General features: G+C 43.7%; 1 protein-coding gene across 5 annotated transcripts in view; it reads left to right on the plus strand.

Annotated features, from left to right (window-relative positions):
- The window catches only part of sema3bl (sema domain, immunoglobulin domain (Ig), short basic domain, secreted, (semaphorin) 3bl), a 242,182-nt gene that overhangs the window by 180,236 nt on the left and 40,206 nt on the right, over nt 1-21,740 (plus strand). For 3 of the 5 annotated variants that reach the window (XM_048547682.2, XM_048547684.2, XM_059649744.1), the window contains exons 15-17: nt 1,549-1,616; nt 5,328-5,467; nt 7,539-13,279. In XM_048547682.2, the coding sequence (XP_048403639.2) occupies nt 1,549-1,616; nt 5,328-5,467; nt 7,539-7,985 (655 nt within the window). In that variant the 3' untranslated portion in view covers nt 7,986-13,279. Of the gene's footprint in view, nt 1-1,548; nt 1,617-5,327; nt 5,468-7,538; nt 13,280-21,740 lie in introns of those variants that run through there. The other 2 variants (XM_048547683.2, XM_048547685.2) reach the window with 2 other exon arrangements.

Genomic DNA, 21,740 nt, shown 5'->3' on the forward strand with positions numbered 1-21,740 from the left:
TGCTTGTGAGTGTATTCCCCAGGACCGGTTGCTAGGGAGTCATCAGAAGGGATGACCCTGGAGGGTTGTCCTCTTCTGCATCTGCACAATGAAGTCCATTGCTCTGCCAGGCAGCACCCTTCAGTTCGATCTGTGTAGAGCAGGGGCTAACTCATAAGTGGGTCAACAGAAGATGAATAAAAGCAATATTCTGTAAATGCTATAAATATGACATAAACACAGAAATTGTTGGAGAAATTCAGCAGGTCTGGAAACATCTGTGGAGAGAGAAACAGAGTTGATATTTCGAGCCCTCTTTGATCACATATTGAATCCACGTTATTGGAGGAGAGGTTAAAATGGAGAGAGTGAGCCACCCATAAGGTGCCGTTTTAAGATCTTTTTTAGGTGACTCTTTAAGACACCCTTCTGTGTTAGTGGGACTCCAAACCCATGCTAACCAGGAAGTTCCTCACATCGGCTCAGACCACTGAAATGGCTGTGTCAGTTTAGAATGTATCTCTGTGAGACTCAAGGGAGCTGTGTGTACCTTGTGGCAACAGAAGGGAAGCACCGACTCTCATCCCCACATGCCAGTGTTTCATCTGAGCCTCACCAAGTGGGCATCCCCAGTTGCCACTGCCTATCCACAAACATGCCCACAAAACCCCACGGTTTTAGACCAACCTCCGTACCCCCATCTAACCTCCTGTAGTTGACATGTTACCAAGGTCCTGCCCATTCTAAATAGCTGGGTCATCTGCCCCAACACAGGTTAGTCACTCATTGTAGAAATCATAGAATGCCTACAGTGTGAATGCAGGCCATTCGGCCCATCATGTCCACATCAACCTTCTGAAGAACATCCCACCCAGACCCACCACCCTATCCTATCCCTATAACCCTTGCATTTCCCATTTCTCATCTACCTAGCCTGCACATTCCTGGACACGATGGACAATTTAGCATGGCCAATTACAGACTGCCCACCTGTCAAAATTGTCACACATGGTGTTCTTTCCAACCCATGTGATTCAAGTCCACAGAATGTGATGTATTGACCTAAAGGGCTATCAGGGCAAGGGGACTTCTTTAAAATATGGGCCTCACTGTCTGTACCAGCATGGGAGCTTGGTAGGGTAGAGGGTCATTGAGATTCAACTACATTACAGTGGGTCTGTAGTCACATGTAAACCAGACAAGGTAAGGATGGCATATTCCTTTTCTACAGGACATTAATTCACCAGCTGGGTTTTTAGGACAATCAATCATTTCCATTAGCTTAGCCATTTTTTAATTCCAGGCGTTTATTGCATTCCAATTTGGCCATCTTTCATCGCGGGATTTGATCCCATGTTGGGGATTTTGATTACTCGCTCAGTGAAACGCTGCTGTCTCCCCAACTTAACCCACTACACTTCACTCTCAGCATTTACAGAGGCACCAGAATGTTGAATATGGTAAGTGCTACAGCACAAGGATTGAGAGTGAAAGGCCTGTATCTCAAGATCTGATCTCCTTGGCGAGATTGTATGAAAGAGATTCACTTCACCTCCTCTCTTTGTTTAGACGTTTCCGAAGACAAGATATTTGGAACGGGAACCCGATTCACCAGTGTCTGGATCAGAGTCTGATTGGTGAGGATAACCACACTTCTGCTTCCAATCTCCCTCCTTTCTACTGCATCCACCAGTGTCCTTTCAACATATGGAACAAAAAGAAAGAACAAAGAAAACTACAGCACGGGAATAGGCCCTTCGACCCTCCAAGCCTGCACTGCCATGTTGCCTGTCACGACAAAAACCCCCTACCCTTCCAGGAACAGTATCCCTGTATTCCCATCCTATTCATGTCTTTGTCAAGAAGCCCTTTAAGAGTCACTATAGTATCTGCTTCCACTACTTCCCCAGCAGCGAGTTCCAGGCACCCACCACCCTTGGTGTAAAAAACTTGCCTCGTACATCACCTTTAAACCTTGCCCCTTGAACCTTTAACCCATGGCACCTGGTATCAAGATAATGTCTCTTTGGTGAGATTAATGGGCAATGTGCAAATCCAACCAGGGAGGGACAGATGTCATATATGAGATGCAAACAGGGTAAATGCTCAGAGGAATTTTCCCCTCGTGAAATGAGGAGACTCAGTTTTTCCATAAAGAGTCAGTTGTTTAACGTGGAGATGAGAAGGTTATTCTCCTTTCATATTGAGAGTGCGTGAAATTCTCTTCCCTGGAGATTGAAGGAGGAGGCAGAGTCATCGAATACGCTTTGAGGCTGAGTGGGACAGATTCTGGATGGATAAGAGAGTCAGAGTTTAACAGGGATAAGCAGGGAAGTAGGTGAGGCCACCATCAGATCAACCGTGAGCTTATTGAAGTAGTACCCGATGGGCTGAATGGCATCCCCGCTACTCCTAATTCCTGTGTTGCTTAAATCGACAAGTGGGTCCTGAGGATTAGTGTCTCCCATCCATAGAGCTGTGTGTCTCATTTTGTTTCTCAGCAGGATTTGTTCCCGTTCAGTTCAGAAACTATTCTGGTTAGTGTAAAGGGTTGTCCTTTTTTCTCTTTCATGCATACCCAGGTGGGGGACATTCGGGTCAGGAAATCGAAACTTTTCCTGTCGCGAGCCCTTCTGTAGGATCAAACATTCCTAGTTTGGATTGAGAGACAACTAAACGCCTAGAGATAGCAAGGGCTGCTGATGCTGGAGTCTGAGAGAACACAGTGTGGAGCTGGATGAACACAGCAGGCCGGGCAGCATCAGTGGAGCAGGAAAGCTGATGTTTCAGGCCTAGACCCTTCAAACCTTGAATTTCTTTCCCACTCTGGTCTCAAACAAACCCATCCAGGGACCTGCATGTGGGTGATTTAGAGTTTCAAACTATTTTGTATTTTAACACAATTCTTGCTAACAACTGGGTCCTGATCATAAAGACTCATTTGCTGAATAAAGGTTTCACTTCAGGCCATTAAACTGAGCTACAATTAAACCCAGGCCTGGGAGCTGTCTGTCTTTTTAAACAGATCTATTTTAACACCTTAATAAAAATGTTCTTTTCCTCATTCTGGTTCCTGCTGTTTACTGCGCAGCCATGTTTTTTTCCCTGAGAATGTTCCTCGCTGTAAGATGCTGGGCCTGTGAGCCAGGCTCAAGTGGCAAGTTCCCAGCCTGCAGTGTTTTGTCAGGTGCTCTCTCTCGGAGGGAGAAGGACAGTGCTGAAACGACAAAGCCACACACAGCCAGCTGGACACTGAGCAACATCAGCAGAGGTCTGGCTGAAGATCATTTTCCCAGTCTTTCTGTCAGGGAAGGGTGCACAGAACAGGAAGACTTGAATTGGGTAAACAGAATCAATCCAAGAAGAAAGCAGATGAATGTGACCTATTTTAGGTCAGGTCCTTTGCTAAGCCTCCCTCTTTCAGAGCTCTCTCACTCCCTGCTTCCAATCCCCACACCCTGCTCTCTCAACTTCCCCTCCCACTCTATCGAGAGCTTACCACGAACAAATGCCTTATTCATAAAAGCCCGCTCCTTAACACAGCCTCAAATTGGTATTTGGGACCTAATTCGGTTTTTAAAATAAAAACTCCAGGGTGTAATATTTTAGGGATAACAGTTCCCTTTCAAAGTCCCCATGCCCTTTCCAGTCCTCAACGCACGCACTGCCCACCTGGTACCAAGTGTCTGTTCAGATCTCAGTTTGTTTGGAGGTCAGAATCAACATTGCAAACCGATGCTCATCAGTGATGCCATTCTGGGCTTTACCAATTAGCATGTTGGCCACACGGCATCCCAGTGCTTGACACTCCACTCTCTTAAACAATGTCAAAAGGCACATGGACCTGCCACACAGACCCGAAAGAGTCAGGGACATTCCTCCTGGTCTCGCCTCCAAAAAAAGATTAATCCCAGTAGGTGGAGGAGCTGAACACGGGGAAGAAGGACTATGTATATTGCAAAGGTCTACCCTCATCTTTCCTATTAACATGGATTTTGTGTACTACCCAGACTGACCTCTACTGCTTGTACCCATTTCCTGGTTCAGAGTTTGTCAAGAAATGATGCATAAAACCTAATCATCTCCTATACTTGGAGAAAATTGTCAACATTGACAAAAGACAGGAAAAAATAACAAAGGATGTAATTGCATTGGAGGTGGTTCAGAGAAGGTTCACTGGACGAATTCCAGAGGCAAAGGGCTTATCTACTGAGGAGAGTTTGAGCAGTTCGGTTCTATATTCTTCAGGGTTTAAAAGAATGAAATGGGATCTAATTGACGTGTAGGTGATGCTGAAGGGGATTGACAAAATAGACATAGAGGGGATGATTCCCTTCTGGGATAGTCTGGAACACGAGGCCATGGTTTTAAGCTAAAGGGTGGTCAGATTTAAAACAGAGATTGGCACATAATCTGGGTCATGAATCTGTGGAATTAACTGCTGGGGTGGACGCTGGGACGCTGCATGAATTTAAGGAGGAGATAGACAAATTTTTAATCAGTAATCATAGAATCCCCACAGCACGGAAGCAGGCCCACACTGACCCTCTGAAGACATTCTATCCAGACCCACGCTCCCCCCCCCCGCCCTATAACTGTGCATTTCCCATGGCTAACCCACCTAGCACACCCTAGGACACTATGAGCAATTTAGCACAGACAATCCACCTAAGTATCATTGGACCGTGGGACAAAACCGGAGCATCCGGAGAAAGCCGCTGCAGACGCGGGGACAATGTGCAAACTTCACACAGACAGTTGCTGGAATCGTGGCTGGGTCCCTGGTGCCGTGAGACAGCAGGGCTCACTACTGAGCTGCCCTGGGTTAAAAGGCTGTGGGGAACGGGCAGGAAAGTAGAGTTGAGGCTGAGATGAGATCAGCCATGATCATGTCAAATGGTGTAGCAGGCTGAAAGGGCTGAATTGCCTACTGTAGTTCCTGGCCCTTATATTCTCAAACACTAATAAAGAGTGAGGAATCAAACCGCTCGAACATAATTAACAGAAGAGCAATGCAGAAATTGAGAATAATTCCTATGCAGCCAGGCATTATGATGGAGAAGGTTCCACCCAACAGGGCAGTGGAAGGAGATTCACAACAAATTTCAGGAGGAAAGGTAGTTAATAATAGAAAATACAAGGAGAGAGCAAAGGAGTGCGATTAATTAGACAGATCTTTCAAAGCCTGGCAACACACAGGGCTGAGTCACCTCCTCCTGCACTGCAATACTCTGTGCTCGCCGACAAAACACAAATGCCTATTTTGAGATTTGAGCCTCATTGATATAAGCATAACCTGAAGGATAATTTTGATTGTTTTTAAAGTGCGTGCTTTTAATCATTCACAGTAGAAGAGTTTGATAGTGCGGAGGAGAGTGTAGTGTATGGCACTGAACACAACAGCACCTTTCTTGAATGCATCCCAAAGTCTCTTCAGGCCACTGTCAAATGGTTCATACAGCGAGCTGTGGACGATATGAAAGATGAGGTGAGTGGAACCATTTAATGGTTGGGGAAGTGGTGGAGGCTGGTGCAAGGATAATGTGTAAAAGGCAGCTGGATGGGTATATGAATAGTGCGGGTTTAGAGGGATATGGGCCAAATGCTGGCAAATGGGACGCGATTAATTTAGCATACCTGGTCAGCATGGACAAGTTGGACTGAAGGGTCTGTTTCTATGCTGTATGATTCTATGTCTGTATCTCATGGGGTATCTGTTAAATAGTTTACATCTTAGATCTAGGCAGAGGGGAGTGCAATCTCAACCCACCACCAAAGACATTTTTCCATCCCCACCCTTGTCTGCTTTCCGGAGGGACCACTCTCTCTGTGACTCACTTGTCCACTCCACACTCCCCTCCAGCCCCACCACATGCAGAACTTTTCCCTGCAACCGCAGGAAATGCTACAGTTGCCCCCACACCTCCTCCCTCGCCCCCATCCCAGGCCCCAAGATGACTTTCCACATCAAGCAGATGTTCACCTGCACATCTGCCAATGTGGTATACTGCATTCGCTGTACCTGTTGTGGCTTCCTCTACATTGGGGAAACCAAGCGGAGGCTTGGGGACCGCTTTGCAGAACACTTCCACTCGGTTCACAATAAACAGCTGCACCTCCCAGTCACGAACCATTTCAACTCTCCCTCCCATTCCTCAGACGACATGTCCATCATGGGCCTCCTGCAGTGCCACAATGATGCCTCCCAAAGGTTGCAGGAACAGGAACTCATATTCCGCTTGGGAACCCTGCAGCCCAATGGTATCAATGTGGATTTCACAAGCTTCAAAATCTCCCCTCCCCGCACCGCATCCCAAAACCAGTCCCCACCTCCCTAACCTGTTCTTCATCTCACCTATCCCCTCCTCCCACCTCAAGCTGCACCCCCATTTCCTACCTACTAACCTTATCCTGCCCCCTTGACCTGACCATCCTCCCCGGACTGACCTACCTCCTCCCTACTTCCCCATCTATACTCACCTCTACTGGCTCCATCCCCGCCTCTTTTACCTGTCTGTCTCCTCTCCACCTATCTTCTCCTCTATCCATCTTCAATCCGCCTCCCCCTTTCTCACTATGTATTTCAGAACCCTGTTCCCCTCCCGCTTTTCTGATGAAGGGTCTTGTCCCGAAACGTCAGCTTTCCTGCTCCTAAGATGCTGCCTGGCCTGCTGTGTTCATCCAGCTCTGCGCTTTGCTGTTGAGTGGGATTAGATCAGTTTAAGATATCTAGTCGGCATTGACATTTTAAGCAATATTCTTTAGGAAAGGAAATCTGCCATCCTTACCCAGTCAAACATACATGTCATTCCAGACCCACAGCAATGTTGTTAACTCTTAATACCCTCTGGGCAATCAGGGATAGGCAATAAATGCTTGTCCAGTTCATGATGGCTGCATCCAATGAATAGAAAAACATACCATCCCCTGTACATTTTTATACATTAATTTTAAATGTGGCACCTTATCAAATGCCTTCTGCCTATGTAAACAGATGAGGCCCCTACACTGATCGCAGTGGCATGCCACATGTTATGCCTTGCCAAGCAAAAAATGACCCATTTATGCCTACTCTCCTTTTCTTGTTAGCCAGTCAATCGTTGATCATGCTAACTTGGGGAAGGGAAAGCACAATACATCCACAATTCTTAATTGTGGGGAGGTGATGACCCAGTGGTATTATCGTTGGAGATAATGGGAACTGCAGATGCTGGAGAATTCCAAGATAATAAAATGAGACTATCGTTGGACTGTTAATTTAGAGACCCAGATAATATTCCAGGGATCTGGGTTCAAATACTGCCATGGCAGACGGTGGAATTTGAATGCAATAAAATATCTGGAATTAACAATCTAATGATGACCATGAATCCACTGATTCGTAAAAAATAAAGCTTCTAACATTTTCCCGACACCAAATGTTAAGCTAACGAGCCTGTGGAGCGCCTGCTCTTTGACTCTGCTCAGACTGAAAAGCCGGTATACAAATGCAAGATAATAAAATGTGAGGCTGGATGAACACAGCAGCCATACAAATGCACATTGTTGGCTTCCCGCAGGTGAAAACCGATGACAGGGTCCTCAAAACAGAGCACGGACTCTTATTCCGAAGGATATACCGAATGGACGAGGGAATGTACTACTGCAAAACGTTGGAGCACGGCTTCACCCAGACGGTGAGAAAGATCTCGCTGGAGGTGATCGAGAGCGAGCAACTCGACGAGATCTTCGGCCGCGACGATGAGGAGCACGCTAACCGCCCGTGTGTCACACAGCCCCGCCGACTGCACAGCCAGAAGCCGTGGTTCAAGGACATCATGCAGCTGATCGGCTACTCAAACCTGCACCGCGTGGAGGAGTACTGCGAGCGGGTCTGGTGCAATGAGAAGCAGCGGAAGAAGCGCAAGATGATGGTGAACAAGTGGAAGTACGTGGGGGAAGGGGGTCGGCGAGCTAAGAGCAAGCCACGTAACAGGACACCCAGACACATCCCGGCCGACACATAAGGTCTGCCTGAACTCTGCCCGGGTGGTTAGGTAGGACAGAGCCCAAGAATGTTTACTACAGACGAAACCACCCAAGTAACTTTTCAAAAATGGACTTTTCTCAATCGAGGCTGTGAACCACATGGCTGGACATTTTGGGAGAGAGGATAATCTCAGTCAACAAAAAAACCAAAGATCCCCCGCCCCGCCAAATTCTCACCTCCATTTCTAACCCTCATCAAATATTCTTTTGATTTTAGAGCTTATTGTGCCATAGCATTGACCTTGTTGGTTTCGTAAATAAACCGTACTGTAATGTCAAGCTCTGCATATTTATAACTGTTATTTAATGACTCCCTGGAATTGCTGAATGTTCAGTTTAAGAGCAAAGGAACCTGCTATATTTGAGCAGAAACCATAAAAACTAATGGACCAAGGAATGGTTACAGTTCAGTGTTTCCCAACTTGTTCAACCATTGGCCTGTAAGATGTTGCTCACATAAGCAGGGCCAGATATATGATACCTTCACTCAGAGTTGTGTGGTTGACCCAGGGAAGTCGTCTCTACGGTCATATATCACAGTGTGCGTAAAAGTGCCTGAGCAAAACCTGACATCCCACTGTACCACAGCAAGATACAATTCTTTATAATTGCTACATGCCTTAATGACCAATTGATGCAGTGTTTCTGGGCTATTCCAGAAGATGATTTCATCCCTTGAGATTTTTAGGAGTTAATGCTTTAGTTTTGTTTGAGAGGGAATTGAGCAAACCAGATTAACTAATTCATGAAAATTGCTTTAAGAGCTAGGCGCAGCCTGTGATTATGTTTTTGTGAACCCCTGCTCCAGGGAATAGGTGTTTTCCAGGAGGTGAATTCTGAATTTTGATGGGTGAATTATGAGGTAAAATTGCCATAAGACTACCAAAACCTAGGGCCGGTCTCTCATTGGGAGAGATGACTGGTGGTGATTTAACATGAGGCTGTCCACATTTCAGACAAGGTAATCAGGTGAGGGTTGACCGTGGTGATACAGATAATTAACCTGTGATGTTGATATCACTGTGCATCGCAAAAAAGTCATCCAGCCCACTGAGCTAACCAACTCCCACATGCATTGTATAGAATTGTATTGGATGGCTGTTTTCAGATCACTGTGTTCCAATGTGTATATCCCACAGGGTGTAATCTACTGAGTGTAATCCAATGGGTGGTATTCTGATTGGTGTATTCTGATGGATGTATTCCAATGGGTCTATTTTCCGATAGGTGATTCTGATGGGTGTATTCTGATTGGTGTAATCCAATGGTGCATTCCAATGGGTATTATCCAACGGGTGTAATGCGATGGGTATATTTCAATGGAAGCATTCCAATAGGTGTATTCTCATGGAAATATTCTGATGAAGGGTGTAAACCAATGGGAGTATTCTGATGAGTGCAATCTGATGGGTATAATGCAATGGGTGTATTCCGATGGGTATAATTCAATGGGGATATTCCAATGAGCATATTTCAATGGGAGTCCTCCGTTAGGTGTATTCTGATAGGTGTATTCCAAAGGGAGTATTCCGATGGCAGTATTTTGACAGGTGTAATGTGATGGGCATATTCCTATAGGAGTATCCTGATGGATGCCTGGCTGTGATGTTTCATTTACAGGAAATCCTGGTTTGACTGTCACTGTCCAAACATTACCTATGGCTGAGCTTGGTTGTATTCATTCTGGTTAATTGTTGACTTAATATGTGATTAAGTTGTAAATAGGCAACTGAGCATTCAGAAATAACATTTCTCTGAAGGTATGGAAAGAAAAATGAGTGTGCAATTCTACTCTGAATACAGTAAATCTCTGTTTGGATTGTGTATCAACTTCTGACCCTGGGAATTAACAACACTTGATAATTCACAATGAACTTTTCAATGAAGGCCTTGTTACATGTTACACATGGGGTTAATCTCCCAGCAGCCTCAGCATCAGTGAGGGCAATGGGGGAACAACTGGAAATCAGAGAACCTGCCCTTGCCTCTGGCCACCTCGCCCCCTTCCCCCACCCCCCCCCCACCCCCAGCCTTTACCTCTGCCTACCCTTGACGCACAAGGCCCACATCCATTTGTGGGCCTCCAGAATCTGTATCTGGACTGCCAGCAGCCACTGTGCACCCCCACCTCCCCATTGGTACTGGCAGCAATACATAGCTGTCCGTCTCTAACTGACTGACAGCTCCTGGCATCAGGTCTTCCATCACGGTGGGACCTCCATCGTGGAAAGGGCCTCTAGGTGACCATTTCAGTGCCTGAAGGACATCTGATTCCATCAGACCTCACCCACACAACTAATGAGATTCCCCACTGCTTCCCCAGTCAGTCAGAAACACACCCATTAGTCCTTAATATTCTAGAATATAGTTCCTGACAAGTGGTAAAAGCTGATTCACACTAACTCTCTAAGGGGATTTAGAGAAAAATAATTTATAGGACTACGGGGAGAGAGCAGGATTGTGGGACTAATTGGATAGCTGTGCCCAGCATGAGTGTAATGGGCTGGATGGCCTCTTGTCATGCTGTTTCATTCTTTAATTCTATACATTATAAAGAAAGCAGACAGTAGATATCAGGCCTGCAATCCCTGATACTGCCAACACAATGAATAGAGATAAGCAATAGATGGTGGTCCAGCCATGACCTGTCAAAGATGTGGCATGATGTTCTCAGTGGTTAGCACTGGTGCTTCATAGCACCCAGGACCCAGCTTCAATTCCAGTCTCAGGTGACTGTCTGTCTGTGTGGAGTTTGCACATTCTCCCCGTGCCTGTGTAGCTTTCCCCTGGGTGCTCTTGTTTCCTCCCACAGTCCAAAATGTGCAGGCTGGGTGGATTGGCCATACTAAATTGCCTGTAGTGTCCAGAGATGAGCAGGCTAGGTGGTTTAGCCATGGGAGATGCAGGGTCACAGATTATAGGTTGTGGAGGTGTGAGTCTGGGTGAGATGCTATTTGGAGGGGCGGTGTAGTACTCAAAGGGCTGGATGCACGCTGTGGCAATTCAGTGATGTTATGAATGCATATTAAGAAAAGACAAACAGCTGTCAGGGGAGTGAACCAACAGCCCCAAACTAATTCATATCACATGTGACTCCGAGCACCAACATGTGGCTGCCTCCTAACACCCTAGGAATAGGTGGCATGGAAAAACATTGCCCACATCCCTTGAAAGAATTCACATTGAAGAAAACTGATCACATTTGAAATACTCCAGTCACCCACAGGTATTCTTGACAGATTTGGGGTTCCTTCGGGGATGGGCAAGCACATACAAGTTTAAGCAAGACAAAATCATCATTCTCAACTCCATATAACCTGGACCGCTTGAGATCTTGTTGACCTCAGAGGCTTATATTCTTTTGTCCATATTAAACAGAACAGTTTTAGCCATTTTGTATTGTATAACTGTAATATGAGAGGATTCATCCAACTGTACTGCCCAGCAATCAGTCTCATTAACAACAACACCTATTAGAAAACTGTCTCAATGGCTAATCCAGTGCACAACTTGCAATTCAGAGAGGTGCCATTTATTGGGGAGAGCAATTGCAGGAGGTACAGTATATCAGTGTTACAGTGAGGAGTGGTGCATCAGAGTGTGCTACAGTGAGAAGTAGTGCATCAGAGTGTGTTACAGAAAGAAGTGGTGCATCAGAGTGTGTTACAGTGAGAAGTGGTATATCAGAGTGTGTTACAGTGAGGAGTGGTATATCAGAGTGTGTTACAGACTGGAGGGTGCATCAGAGACTGTAAGAGAGAGGACTGGTATTTCAGTTTTAAGCAGGATACATTAGTGTATTATATCAGATTATTTCAGTGTCATAGTGAGTTTTGATATATCAGACAGCTTTGTAGTGAGGTATATCAAAGAGTGTGCATTGAGGAATGAATATCAGAGATTATGGTATTTTGGACAATATTACAATGAAAGTGGAGTGTTAAACAGTTTTACAGTGAAGTCCAGTATATCAGAGGCGCACTTATATCGTGGTACAGTTTTTCAGGGAAGATTATAGTGAGGAGTGGTTCATCAGACTGTCACAGTGAGATACAATGCATCAAAGAACCAGTGATACAGTGAGAGGTCACTCAAAGAAGTACTGCCAATATAAAATTCACTTCGATCTTGCAACTCGAGCTGATGGGTTCTCAGCAACTGTTTATTCCAACATGAGGACTACTATTTGGACAGATAAAAACAAAAAGGAAAGTCAGATGCATGTCTCACATTATCATGACCACCATTCAGGAACAGGTGCCCAAAGCTTTGGTTCAGCCACAGTGACTGTGCTAAGCAGCCCTGGTAATCCGCTTGCTTTCTTTAACAGTTGTTTCATGGAGCTTTGAACCCAGTTACAATTTGTAAAATAATGTATATAATTACATTTAGGTATGTTGTACAGGATTAGGTTGTATTTTTACCCACAATACATTTTCTCCAAAAAACTTATATGTTTCAAGTTATACTTTTGAACTGTCTCAACGTTTGGAGTTTGTATGCAGGGACGGATTAAATATAATTACTGTTTTGGTTTTCTTTAAAAACAAATTAATTATGACGACGTACACTTGTAACTGAAGAAAAGCTGCTTGATTTTCATAAATGCACAGATTTTTAACATTGGCCAAAGGGTCTGTTTCCGTGCTGTACAGCTCTATGACTTTGTGATCTGCATGAGGTATTCATGTGCTTCAAAATGAATGTGGGGTTTTGGGTGGAAGCGTACAATGCTCACATGTTTGGACACTAGCCCACAGTTAAACTCACCATCACGGTGCCCATAACCAAGTACAGATTTAATATGCTCATTGATTTCTAGTGTATGAATGTTGAATGGTGGAACAGGCTTGAGGGGGCTGAATGATCGTCTCCTGTTCCAATGTATGACCATTCTATTGGATAAGATTGTTATACTGTGCAATTAAATTCCACAGTGTCAAAAGATGTGGAAAAACAGGTGAGACTGACATTCCTGGTTCTTGTTTTACTGTTTGTTGCAAATTTGCTCTGTCTTGAGGTAAACTCATTTGTTTCATTGGCGTTTAAAGGGAATTTACTTTTCCACTGGACTGTAAGTCATAGATAGATCAAATCTCAAGATCACAGAGATTCTGCAGCTTCAAAAATTTCAAGTTAGTGATGTAGAGTTGTGTTAAAAAGAACTCCGTATTTAATCAGTTTATGTATTCTTTAGATGTAATTTTTACTTTTTTTAATGTATATTTATACTCTTTCATTTAAATAAAATTTCAGGCCTACTAGAGTGTAACCTTTTCATATGAGGCTGGTTTATTGTTTAATCATCTGAATAGGCCATCATAAGGTTGTTATTTTTATCATTACACCACCCCTCCCTGCAAGCCACTTTAAACATTTTCTTAAGGATAGACTCCACTCTATAAATCTATCTTAATATCCAAATATTCTGATTACTCTTCAAGGCAAGTCCAAGAATGATGTTGTGCTCCTTTTCGAAAAGCGATGAGGTAGGCTCCCACCATTTAAGATGATAGGGTGGCATGGTGGCTCAGTGGTTGGCACGATGGCTTAGTGGTTGGCACGGCTGCCCCACAGCACCAGGGACCTGTATTTGATTCTAGCTTTGGGTGACTGTCTATGTGGATTTCCTGCAGGCGCTCCCGGATTGTTCCTACAGTCCGGGTGGATTGGCCTTCCTAAATTTCCCATAGTCCCCAGGGACATGCAGGGTTATGGGGATGGGATGGGATAGGGAGCGTAGATCTGGATGGGATGTTCTTCGGATGGTCGGTTTGGACTTGATGGGCCAAATGGCCTGCTCCCGTACTGTGGGCAATGCCATGATATTTTCTAATCAATGCATTTAGAGATGTTATTAAAATGATTTTGGTAAAGGAGGGTTCAATGTCATTATAAAGGAGCCTAATTGCAAGGCAGTCTTCACAAGAAGAATTATGGAATGTCCTTTGCCTTATCTCGAAATGAGAGGCATGTACTAATAATCAGCAGCCCCTTTCTTTAGACTGGAGTGTAAAGTCCTAATAGTGAAGCTCTCCTTGTTTAAATGAGACACCAATGTGTCATTCTCCTCATGTGAACTGAAAAAGAGTAATGAGCTTCCTTACTATACAGGCATTAATGACCAGGTTTCCTCCTTAAACGGGTGACTAATAATAACCTAATTCAGGAGGGTCACCCAGAATGAGGTTTTCTATTTAAGAGGATCACTGATAATAATGCTGTCCTGGCAGCAATAATATTGAGGCTCCCTGCTTAAAATGGGTGCTAACACTGAGATTTTAGAATAAAAATTTTAAAAAGACCTTTTAGAATAAAAATTGAAAGAACTGTGGATGCTGTAAATCAGGAGCCAAAGCAAAGTTGCTGGAAAAGCTCAGCAGGTCTGGCAGCGCCTGTGAAGGAAAAAACAGAGTTAACATTTCGGGTCCGGTGACCCTCCCTCAGAACTTGCAGAATGGCCACTGACAACACAGGTCAAAGGGTCATTGATATTAAGGTGCCATCCCGTTTGAAATGGGTTCTGATGAAATGCTAAAATGAACTGGGAATCTGAAATAAAAACAGAAAGTGCTGGAGAAATTCAGCAGAACTGGCAAGAAGCTGTGGAGAGAAAGTAGGGTGAATAGTCCTGTCACAAACAGAAGCAGAAATTGCTGGAAAAACTCAGCAGGTCAGGCAGCATCTGTGGAGAGAAATCAGAGTTAACATTTCAGACCCAGTGACCTTTCCTCAATGTTTCTCTCCACACCTGCTGAACTTTTCCAGCACTTTTGAGCCCAATGTGGGAAGAGCTATCCGCACACAGTAGTGAGGGAAGGCTGCCGGCATCTACGGTGGGAAGAGCAAATCGAACACGAGAGTGAGGGAAGCCCCTGGGGATGCGGTGGAGACAAGAGCAGGCAACACAAGGTCTCCCGGAGATTGGGCCAAAGCAAAGGAGATTGAGCTCTTGGATGGAGTACGAGATTAACGTGGCTAAACTCCGAAGAAAGATTTTTGAACTTTTAACACTTTTCCTTTATTTTTCTACTTAATACTAAGAAGGATTGCAATGTTTAGCTTTTAACTTTGTTTCTCTATTTTCTACTTAGTGCCTCTGGTTTTTGTATCTGGGTGCCTTTGTAGCTGTGTGGCTCAGTGAATATTACACTGTACGCCTTTCGCTGCACCTCTGTACTTGAGTACAGGTGACAGTAAAATCTAATTCTAATTCTGATTTCTGTTGTTATATCTGATAAAGGGGTGCACAGGATAATTTGACCTGTTCTTCACACTGTTCTCAGCCATTGCTCGGAGCCCAGTGCAAGTTGAAAGTGCACATTGTGTGAGAAACTGTCAGCCTCGATTGACGCTGTGAAAGGCAGGGTCTCACTACGGTCTGCTGTCGCCAGTGTAACACAAACAGCTATTGTCCTCTTCACTCCTTTACGGAACTCAAATAAACAAATCCACTTAAAAGGAAGTGTCCCAGAGTCAGTGGTCTGTCACATCACAGAGCCTCCTTATTGTACTTGGTGTAGCTGCCAAATTTGAACAGCCACAAGAACTCTGTTGAAGTTGTACTCACTTTTATCCACGACTGACTTCAATAGCAAAAAACTGTTCATAGGCTCATAGAGATCTACAGCAAAGCAAAAGGCCATTTGGCCCATCACCTCTGCACTAGTTAACAAAGACCACCTCACTATTCTAATCCCGGCACTTGGCCCATAATCCTGTACATCCTGGGGTGCAAATGCACACTTAAATACTTCGTAAATGTGGTGAGGGGTTCTGCCTCTATCACCTCTACAGGCAGTGAGTTTCACGTTCCCACCAATCTCTGGATGAGAACATTTTTCATTACATCCCTTCTAAACCTTCCTGCCCCTTACCTTAAATCTATGCCCCCAGATCATTCAGCCCTCCATCAAGAGGAAAGTCTCTTCCTGTCCACCCCATCTGTGCCCCTCATAGCTTTATACATTTCCATCATGTCCCCTGTCAGTTTCCGCTGCTGTAAGGAAAACAGCCCCAGTCTGGTCAGTCTCTCTTCAGAACTGAATATCTCCAGCCAAGACAACATCCTACGCTCACTATCATATGCGGTGCTATCACATCCTTCTTGTAATGTGGATTCTCTTGCTCACTGTCACAGCTGCTTGTGAAGGTCTAATTTGGGAAGTGGCTGGGTCAGGAGTAGGGAGCACAATGACTTTGAACTCTGCACATCTTTAGTGATTGCGTTCCCAGGTCAGTATCCCATATATCCCAGAAATATTCACTTGCTGCGCTGTGTTAGTAATGTGTCCCACCAAACAGATGCTGCAATTCACTAAGATTTCTTCACCAATACCTACCAAACACTCAGTGTCTACCACTTTCACAGGACGAGCCCAGGCAATGGAAACTCCATCACTGTTAAGTTCCCTTCCAAGGCACATGCCGTCCTCACCTGGAAATATATCAGTGTTCCTTCCTCATTGGGTCACTGTTCTGAACGCCATCCACCAAAAACCCCATCCTTGCTTGATCACACAGAGTGCAACTATTCATGAAGGCAGCTGACCACTACCTTCTCTAGGGTAATTACTAAAGGGCAATTTATAGCGACTTTACCAGCAATGCCCACATTCTATGAATGGAAGCAAAATCACTAGGATAAGACTCCCTTTCAGCAAGATAGTCTACACTAATTGGTATAGAAAAAGAGACAAAAGGGGCTTGTTTGTGATCTAGGCTGATGTATCACTTTACTCGTGTCCTCTTAAATTGCATTGGCATAAAAATACTGGGTTTAAGACAGGCGGCCATAAATTTGGAAAACAGCATGGATCAGGGACAAAAACAAAGTTGCTGGAAAAGCTCAGCAGGTCTGGCAGCATCTGTGAAGGAAGAAACAAAGTCAATGTTTTGGGTCCGATGACCCCTCCTCAAGAGTTGGATCATGGAGCAACAACATTGCACTGTGTTAGTTACTGTTTCTGTATGTTGCCTATGAATGCTTGATACTGAGCTCAGGGTGAAAATCTGGTGATGGATGTAGCCTCAACTGGAGCAATTCAACAATGAGAAGAGATTAGAGAGGCTAGCACTGTTTTTCCTTCGAGCAGAGAAGGCTGAGGGGGGACCTGTACAAAGTTCCAAGGGGCACAGACAGCATAGAAAGGGAAGAGGTGAATAACCAAAGGGCACAGTTTTATGGTAAGGCATAAGTTGTTAAGAGGGGATTTGATAAAAAGAATTGGGTGGTAGAGATAGAAACCCTCAAGACATCTAAGAACTATGGGAATGCTTGAAATGTCACAGCGTACAAGGCTACAGGCCAAACATTGGAAACTGAAGTTAGAATAGCTGGATGCTTGATAATTTGGTAGAAATGATGGGGTGAAGAGCCTTTTTATGTCCTGTAAAAACTTTATTACTCCTAATGACCTTAACAGACCAAGGCTTTCAATGTAAGACGGATGTTCCTGATGACATGGGAACAAGATAGGAGCAGGAATAGGGCACTCGGCCCTTTAAGACTGCGCTGCCATTCATTATGACCATGGCTAATCATCCAACTCAATAGATTTAGCTCTAACAATCGAACAGAAGTTTATTATGCAAAATAAATGAAGCCAAAAAAGAACAAATCAAACTATTTGTGTGCAACAACAGAGTAACAATATTGTCTCAAAAGTTTCCAGTTATAGTTCCCACACCAGAGAGAATTTCATTCTTCTTCACACCTGAAGGGCTTAGTCAAACTCTCACATCAACTTCAGTCTTTAAAATCTGATAACCTTTTCCTGGAGCTTTCATGTGACTGCGCATTGCTTTCTCAGCTTCAAATAAACACTTCAGGGTTTTAACCAAATACTTCTGGTCTAGTACTTCTATTAAACTCCATACATTTAGATAACCTGCTTTTAACAATTCTATCTTAGCTTCTGTCTTTCTCAAGAGCCATTGTTTGCACATCTAGGTTTGGCCAAGAACCCCTTAGAACTTGAAACTAAAAATACTTACTTTTTCCAAGTTTATGGGTGATTCCCCTAATTAAAAGTAAAAAAAGGGCAATTCTGACCCTTTACTCTGGAGCCTAAAAATATCTTGTTTGCTCATAAAATTCTCCCAATGTATACATAGAACTATTATTCTCCAGGAAGTCTTCCCCTCACACGCTTTAAAAAGAAATCACAATTGCTACAGACACAGAGAAGACCTACATCCTACTCATTCAAATTCAAAAATCTAAACTTATATGTCAATATTAAAATATACATCAGTCACAGAGCTTATATGAAATAACAGAGAGAGAAAAATAGAAATAAAGAGAATAGAAATGTTAGAAATTATTTTTTAAAAACCTTTTGGGAACAGATTAGAAATAAGACTCTGTTTTAATTTTTCCCTTTCTTAGCCTTCAAGTTTCATTGTAGGTTGCAGAAACTTAAATTTCATCTTTACATTGCAGAATAGTGGCCCTAGTTTTTGAGGGCCATCTTAATTTGCAGTCAATGTGCAAATGCAGCAATTCTTGAACTCTGAGGGATGCTGAGGACAAGCCCTTGTTTTGTGATGTTAATGGCAGAATAGCACAAAACAGCCAGTGATCTGTAACAATTTGACAATTCCAATACATCCTTCCCCAACGTTGGCTTTTGGGTTATTTATGCACGGATGACGTGTGTGAGCATTAATCTCACTGTCACTTCCCCAGCTAACTCTGGGCCATTATAAAGGAATTTGTTTGGAATCAATATTAATTTCCTATTTCTGAGAGAAAATGTAGCTATTTCTGGCACTTCCTGCTGTGGAAATGTTAGCAGCCATTTCCTGCCAAGTCATATCTGTTCATAAATGCAGAGGTCACCATTTCAGCCACTGTCTGGAATCACATCCCACTAAATTAGTTGCTAAATGCCAAGATTACTCAACAGGAAGCCTCCTTTCACAGCAACGCCTCCTAACTGTGACCAAGGTTGAAATGGTCTGTCATTGTCTAGTTAAGCAGAAATGAGTCAGGGAATGGTTGTCAATCATGAGTGAAGTGTAGGTGCATATTCGAGGTTCAGTGTATAATAAATTACAGCAGCAAAGGCTTTTGGCATTGATTTATTATATTCCAGTCTTAAAAAGATTTCTTTTTAATCACAAAACATTCTCTCTGTGAATAGCTGCAGGAGTATTATTAAATAATTCTTTCATGGGATGTGTGAGCCACGTAATGAGAACAGCACTCTTTCCCTATCCCTTATTTCCTTCAATAGAATAGTAAGCCAAGTTCTTCTTTTATCTCAGAGAGTCAACCATATTACTGAAAATTTGGAGCTACATGTAGACCAGATCAATTAAGGGCAAAGGATTCCCTTTGTAAATGACCTTAGCAAGCCAAATGGGTTTTAATGACTGAGAACAACAAATGCTGGAGATCACAGCAGGTCAGGCAGCATCCATGGAGAGAGAGCAAGCTAACGTTTTGAGTCCAGATGATGCTTCATCAGAGCTCACATTTCAGCCTTCATCACAGTTCAGAGATAGTAACATCAGCTTTCCTGCTCCTATGATGCTGCTTGGCCTGCTGTGTTCATCCAGCTCTACGCCTTGTTATCTCTTCATCACAGTTCACTTCAGTTCTGATGAAGAGTCACCTAGATTCGAAATATTAGCTTGCTGTCTCTCCGTGGACACTGCCTGACCCACTGTAATCATCAGTGTTTATTGTTTTCAGTACAGATTCCAGCATCTGCTGGATTCTGCTCCTCTATTGGGTTCCAAAGACAATATAGCTGGTCCAGTTCTAGAATATAGAAAGGTACAGCACAGTACTGGCCGTTCGGCCCAAGATGTTGTGCCAATCTATTATCCTACTAAGATCAACCTACGCTGCATACCCTACATTTTACTATCCTCCATGTGCCCTATCCAAGAGTCTCTTAAAAATCTTTAAGTATCTGACCCCACTACCACTACCCGCAACGGATTGTACACACCCACCACTCTCTGTGTGAAGAACCTACCTCTGACATGTCCCCTATACCTTCTTCCAATCCCCTAAAAATTATGTTTCCTCGTAATAGTCATTTATGTCCTGGGAAAAAAAAAATCTGACAGTCCACTCTACCGATGCCTCTCATCATCTTGTACACCTCTATCAAGCCACCTCTCATCCTTCTTCGATCCAATGCAAAAAGCCCTAGCTCCCTCTACCTTTCCTCATAAGACCTGCCTTCCAGTCCAGGCAGCATCCTGGTAAATCTCCTCTGTACCCTCTCTAAAACTCCAAATTTTTCCTATAATGAGTGACCAGAACTGAACACAATATTCCAAGTGTGGTCTAACCAGGGTTTTGTAGAGCTGCAGCATAACATCGCCCTTAAACTCAATTCCCCTGCCAATGTAAGCCAACACACCATTCGCCTTCTTTACAACCTTATCAACCTGGGTGGCAACTTTGAGGCATCTACGGACGTGGGCCCCAAGATCCCTCTGTTCCTCCACGCTGCCGAGAATCCTGCCATTAACCCTGTATTCTGCATTCAAATTTGACCTTCCAAAATGAATCACTTCACACTTAATAATATTTTCTGCGATGAGCATTATATTCCAAAGTTTATTAATTGAACTTAAAATTCTGCATCATCCATGGTGGGATTTCACCCATTAAGGGTCTTACAAATTACTAACAAATTACCACAATACCACTGTCAACCTACCCAGGCCCAGGTTGCCCACTCAGGCAGATTTAATTGGTCTCATGGCACTGTTTCAAAGTCAAGCTGAAGGCTAGGCCATATATCTGCCCTTCAACCAACAGCAAGAGTGAGATTAGCTAGTTCTGATTGAGTCGCTGTTTGCAGGATCCTGCTGTGTACAAATGAACGGTGGGTGTGGCTACAACTCAAAATGTACTTCACCAGCTGCAAAGTGCTTCCAATGTCTCAAGATTGTACTGGTGCGATATGAAGGCATGACTTTCTTTCTTGAATTTGTGGAGACTGGCATAAGTGAACTGGGGTGCTTTGAATGAAGAGCAAGCACAAGCTGACATATAAACCATCTGGGAGACATTATAACTTAGTCACAGTTCTCTTGCCACAGGCCAGCAGAGCTTATGCCCCACCAAAATCACACACATTGCTTTGAAATTTGATGACATTTCCCAAGAGAAGGACCAAGTCAAGTGATCCTGAACAAATGATGAAAAATTACAGGTAAAGGCCTACAGCCACCAGCAAGGTTAACATAAAAAGGAGCAAGGCTCAATAAATTAGAAGGTAATGATTAGGCAATGTCAAAAAGTGTGAGGACAATTGGAGGAAGAGACGACATGGTGCTACCCACTATTGAGATCCCAAGAAAGAACAAAATAAGAAAGAAGAGACTAAAACAAGGAAGATAGGAGCAGGCATAGGCCATTCAGCCCTTCTAATCTGCTCTGCCATTCAATATGATCATGAATGGTAATCCAACTCAGTCCTCAATTCTGTTTCCTCCCGATAGCATTTTTTATCCCTTTATCCCCAAAAACTATATCTAACTCTTCCTTGAAAACACTCAATGGTTTGGCCTCAACTGCTTCCTGTGGCAACGAATTCCAAAGGCTCACTGCTCTCTGAGTGAAGAAATTTCTCCTCCTCTCAGCCGTAAATGATCTACCCCATAAAAATATGACACCTGGTTGTGGATTTCCCAGTCAATGGGAACATCCTCCCTGCATCTACCTTGTCCAGTCCTCTTAGAATTTTATCGGTTTCTGTTAG

This window comes from Stegostoma tigrinum, chromosome 11 (assembly GCF_030684315.1).
Source record: "Stegostoma tigrinum isolate sSteTig4 chromosome 11, sSteTig4.hap1, whole genome shotgun sequence".
Classification (NCBI taxonomy): domain Eukaryota; kingdom Metazoa; phylum Chordata; class Chondrichthyes; order Orectolobiformes; family Stegostomatidae; genus Stegostoma; species Stegostoma tigrinum.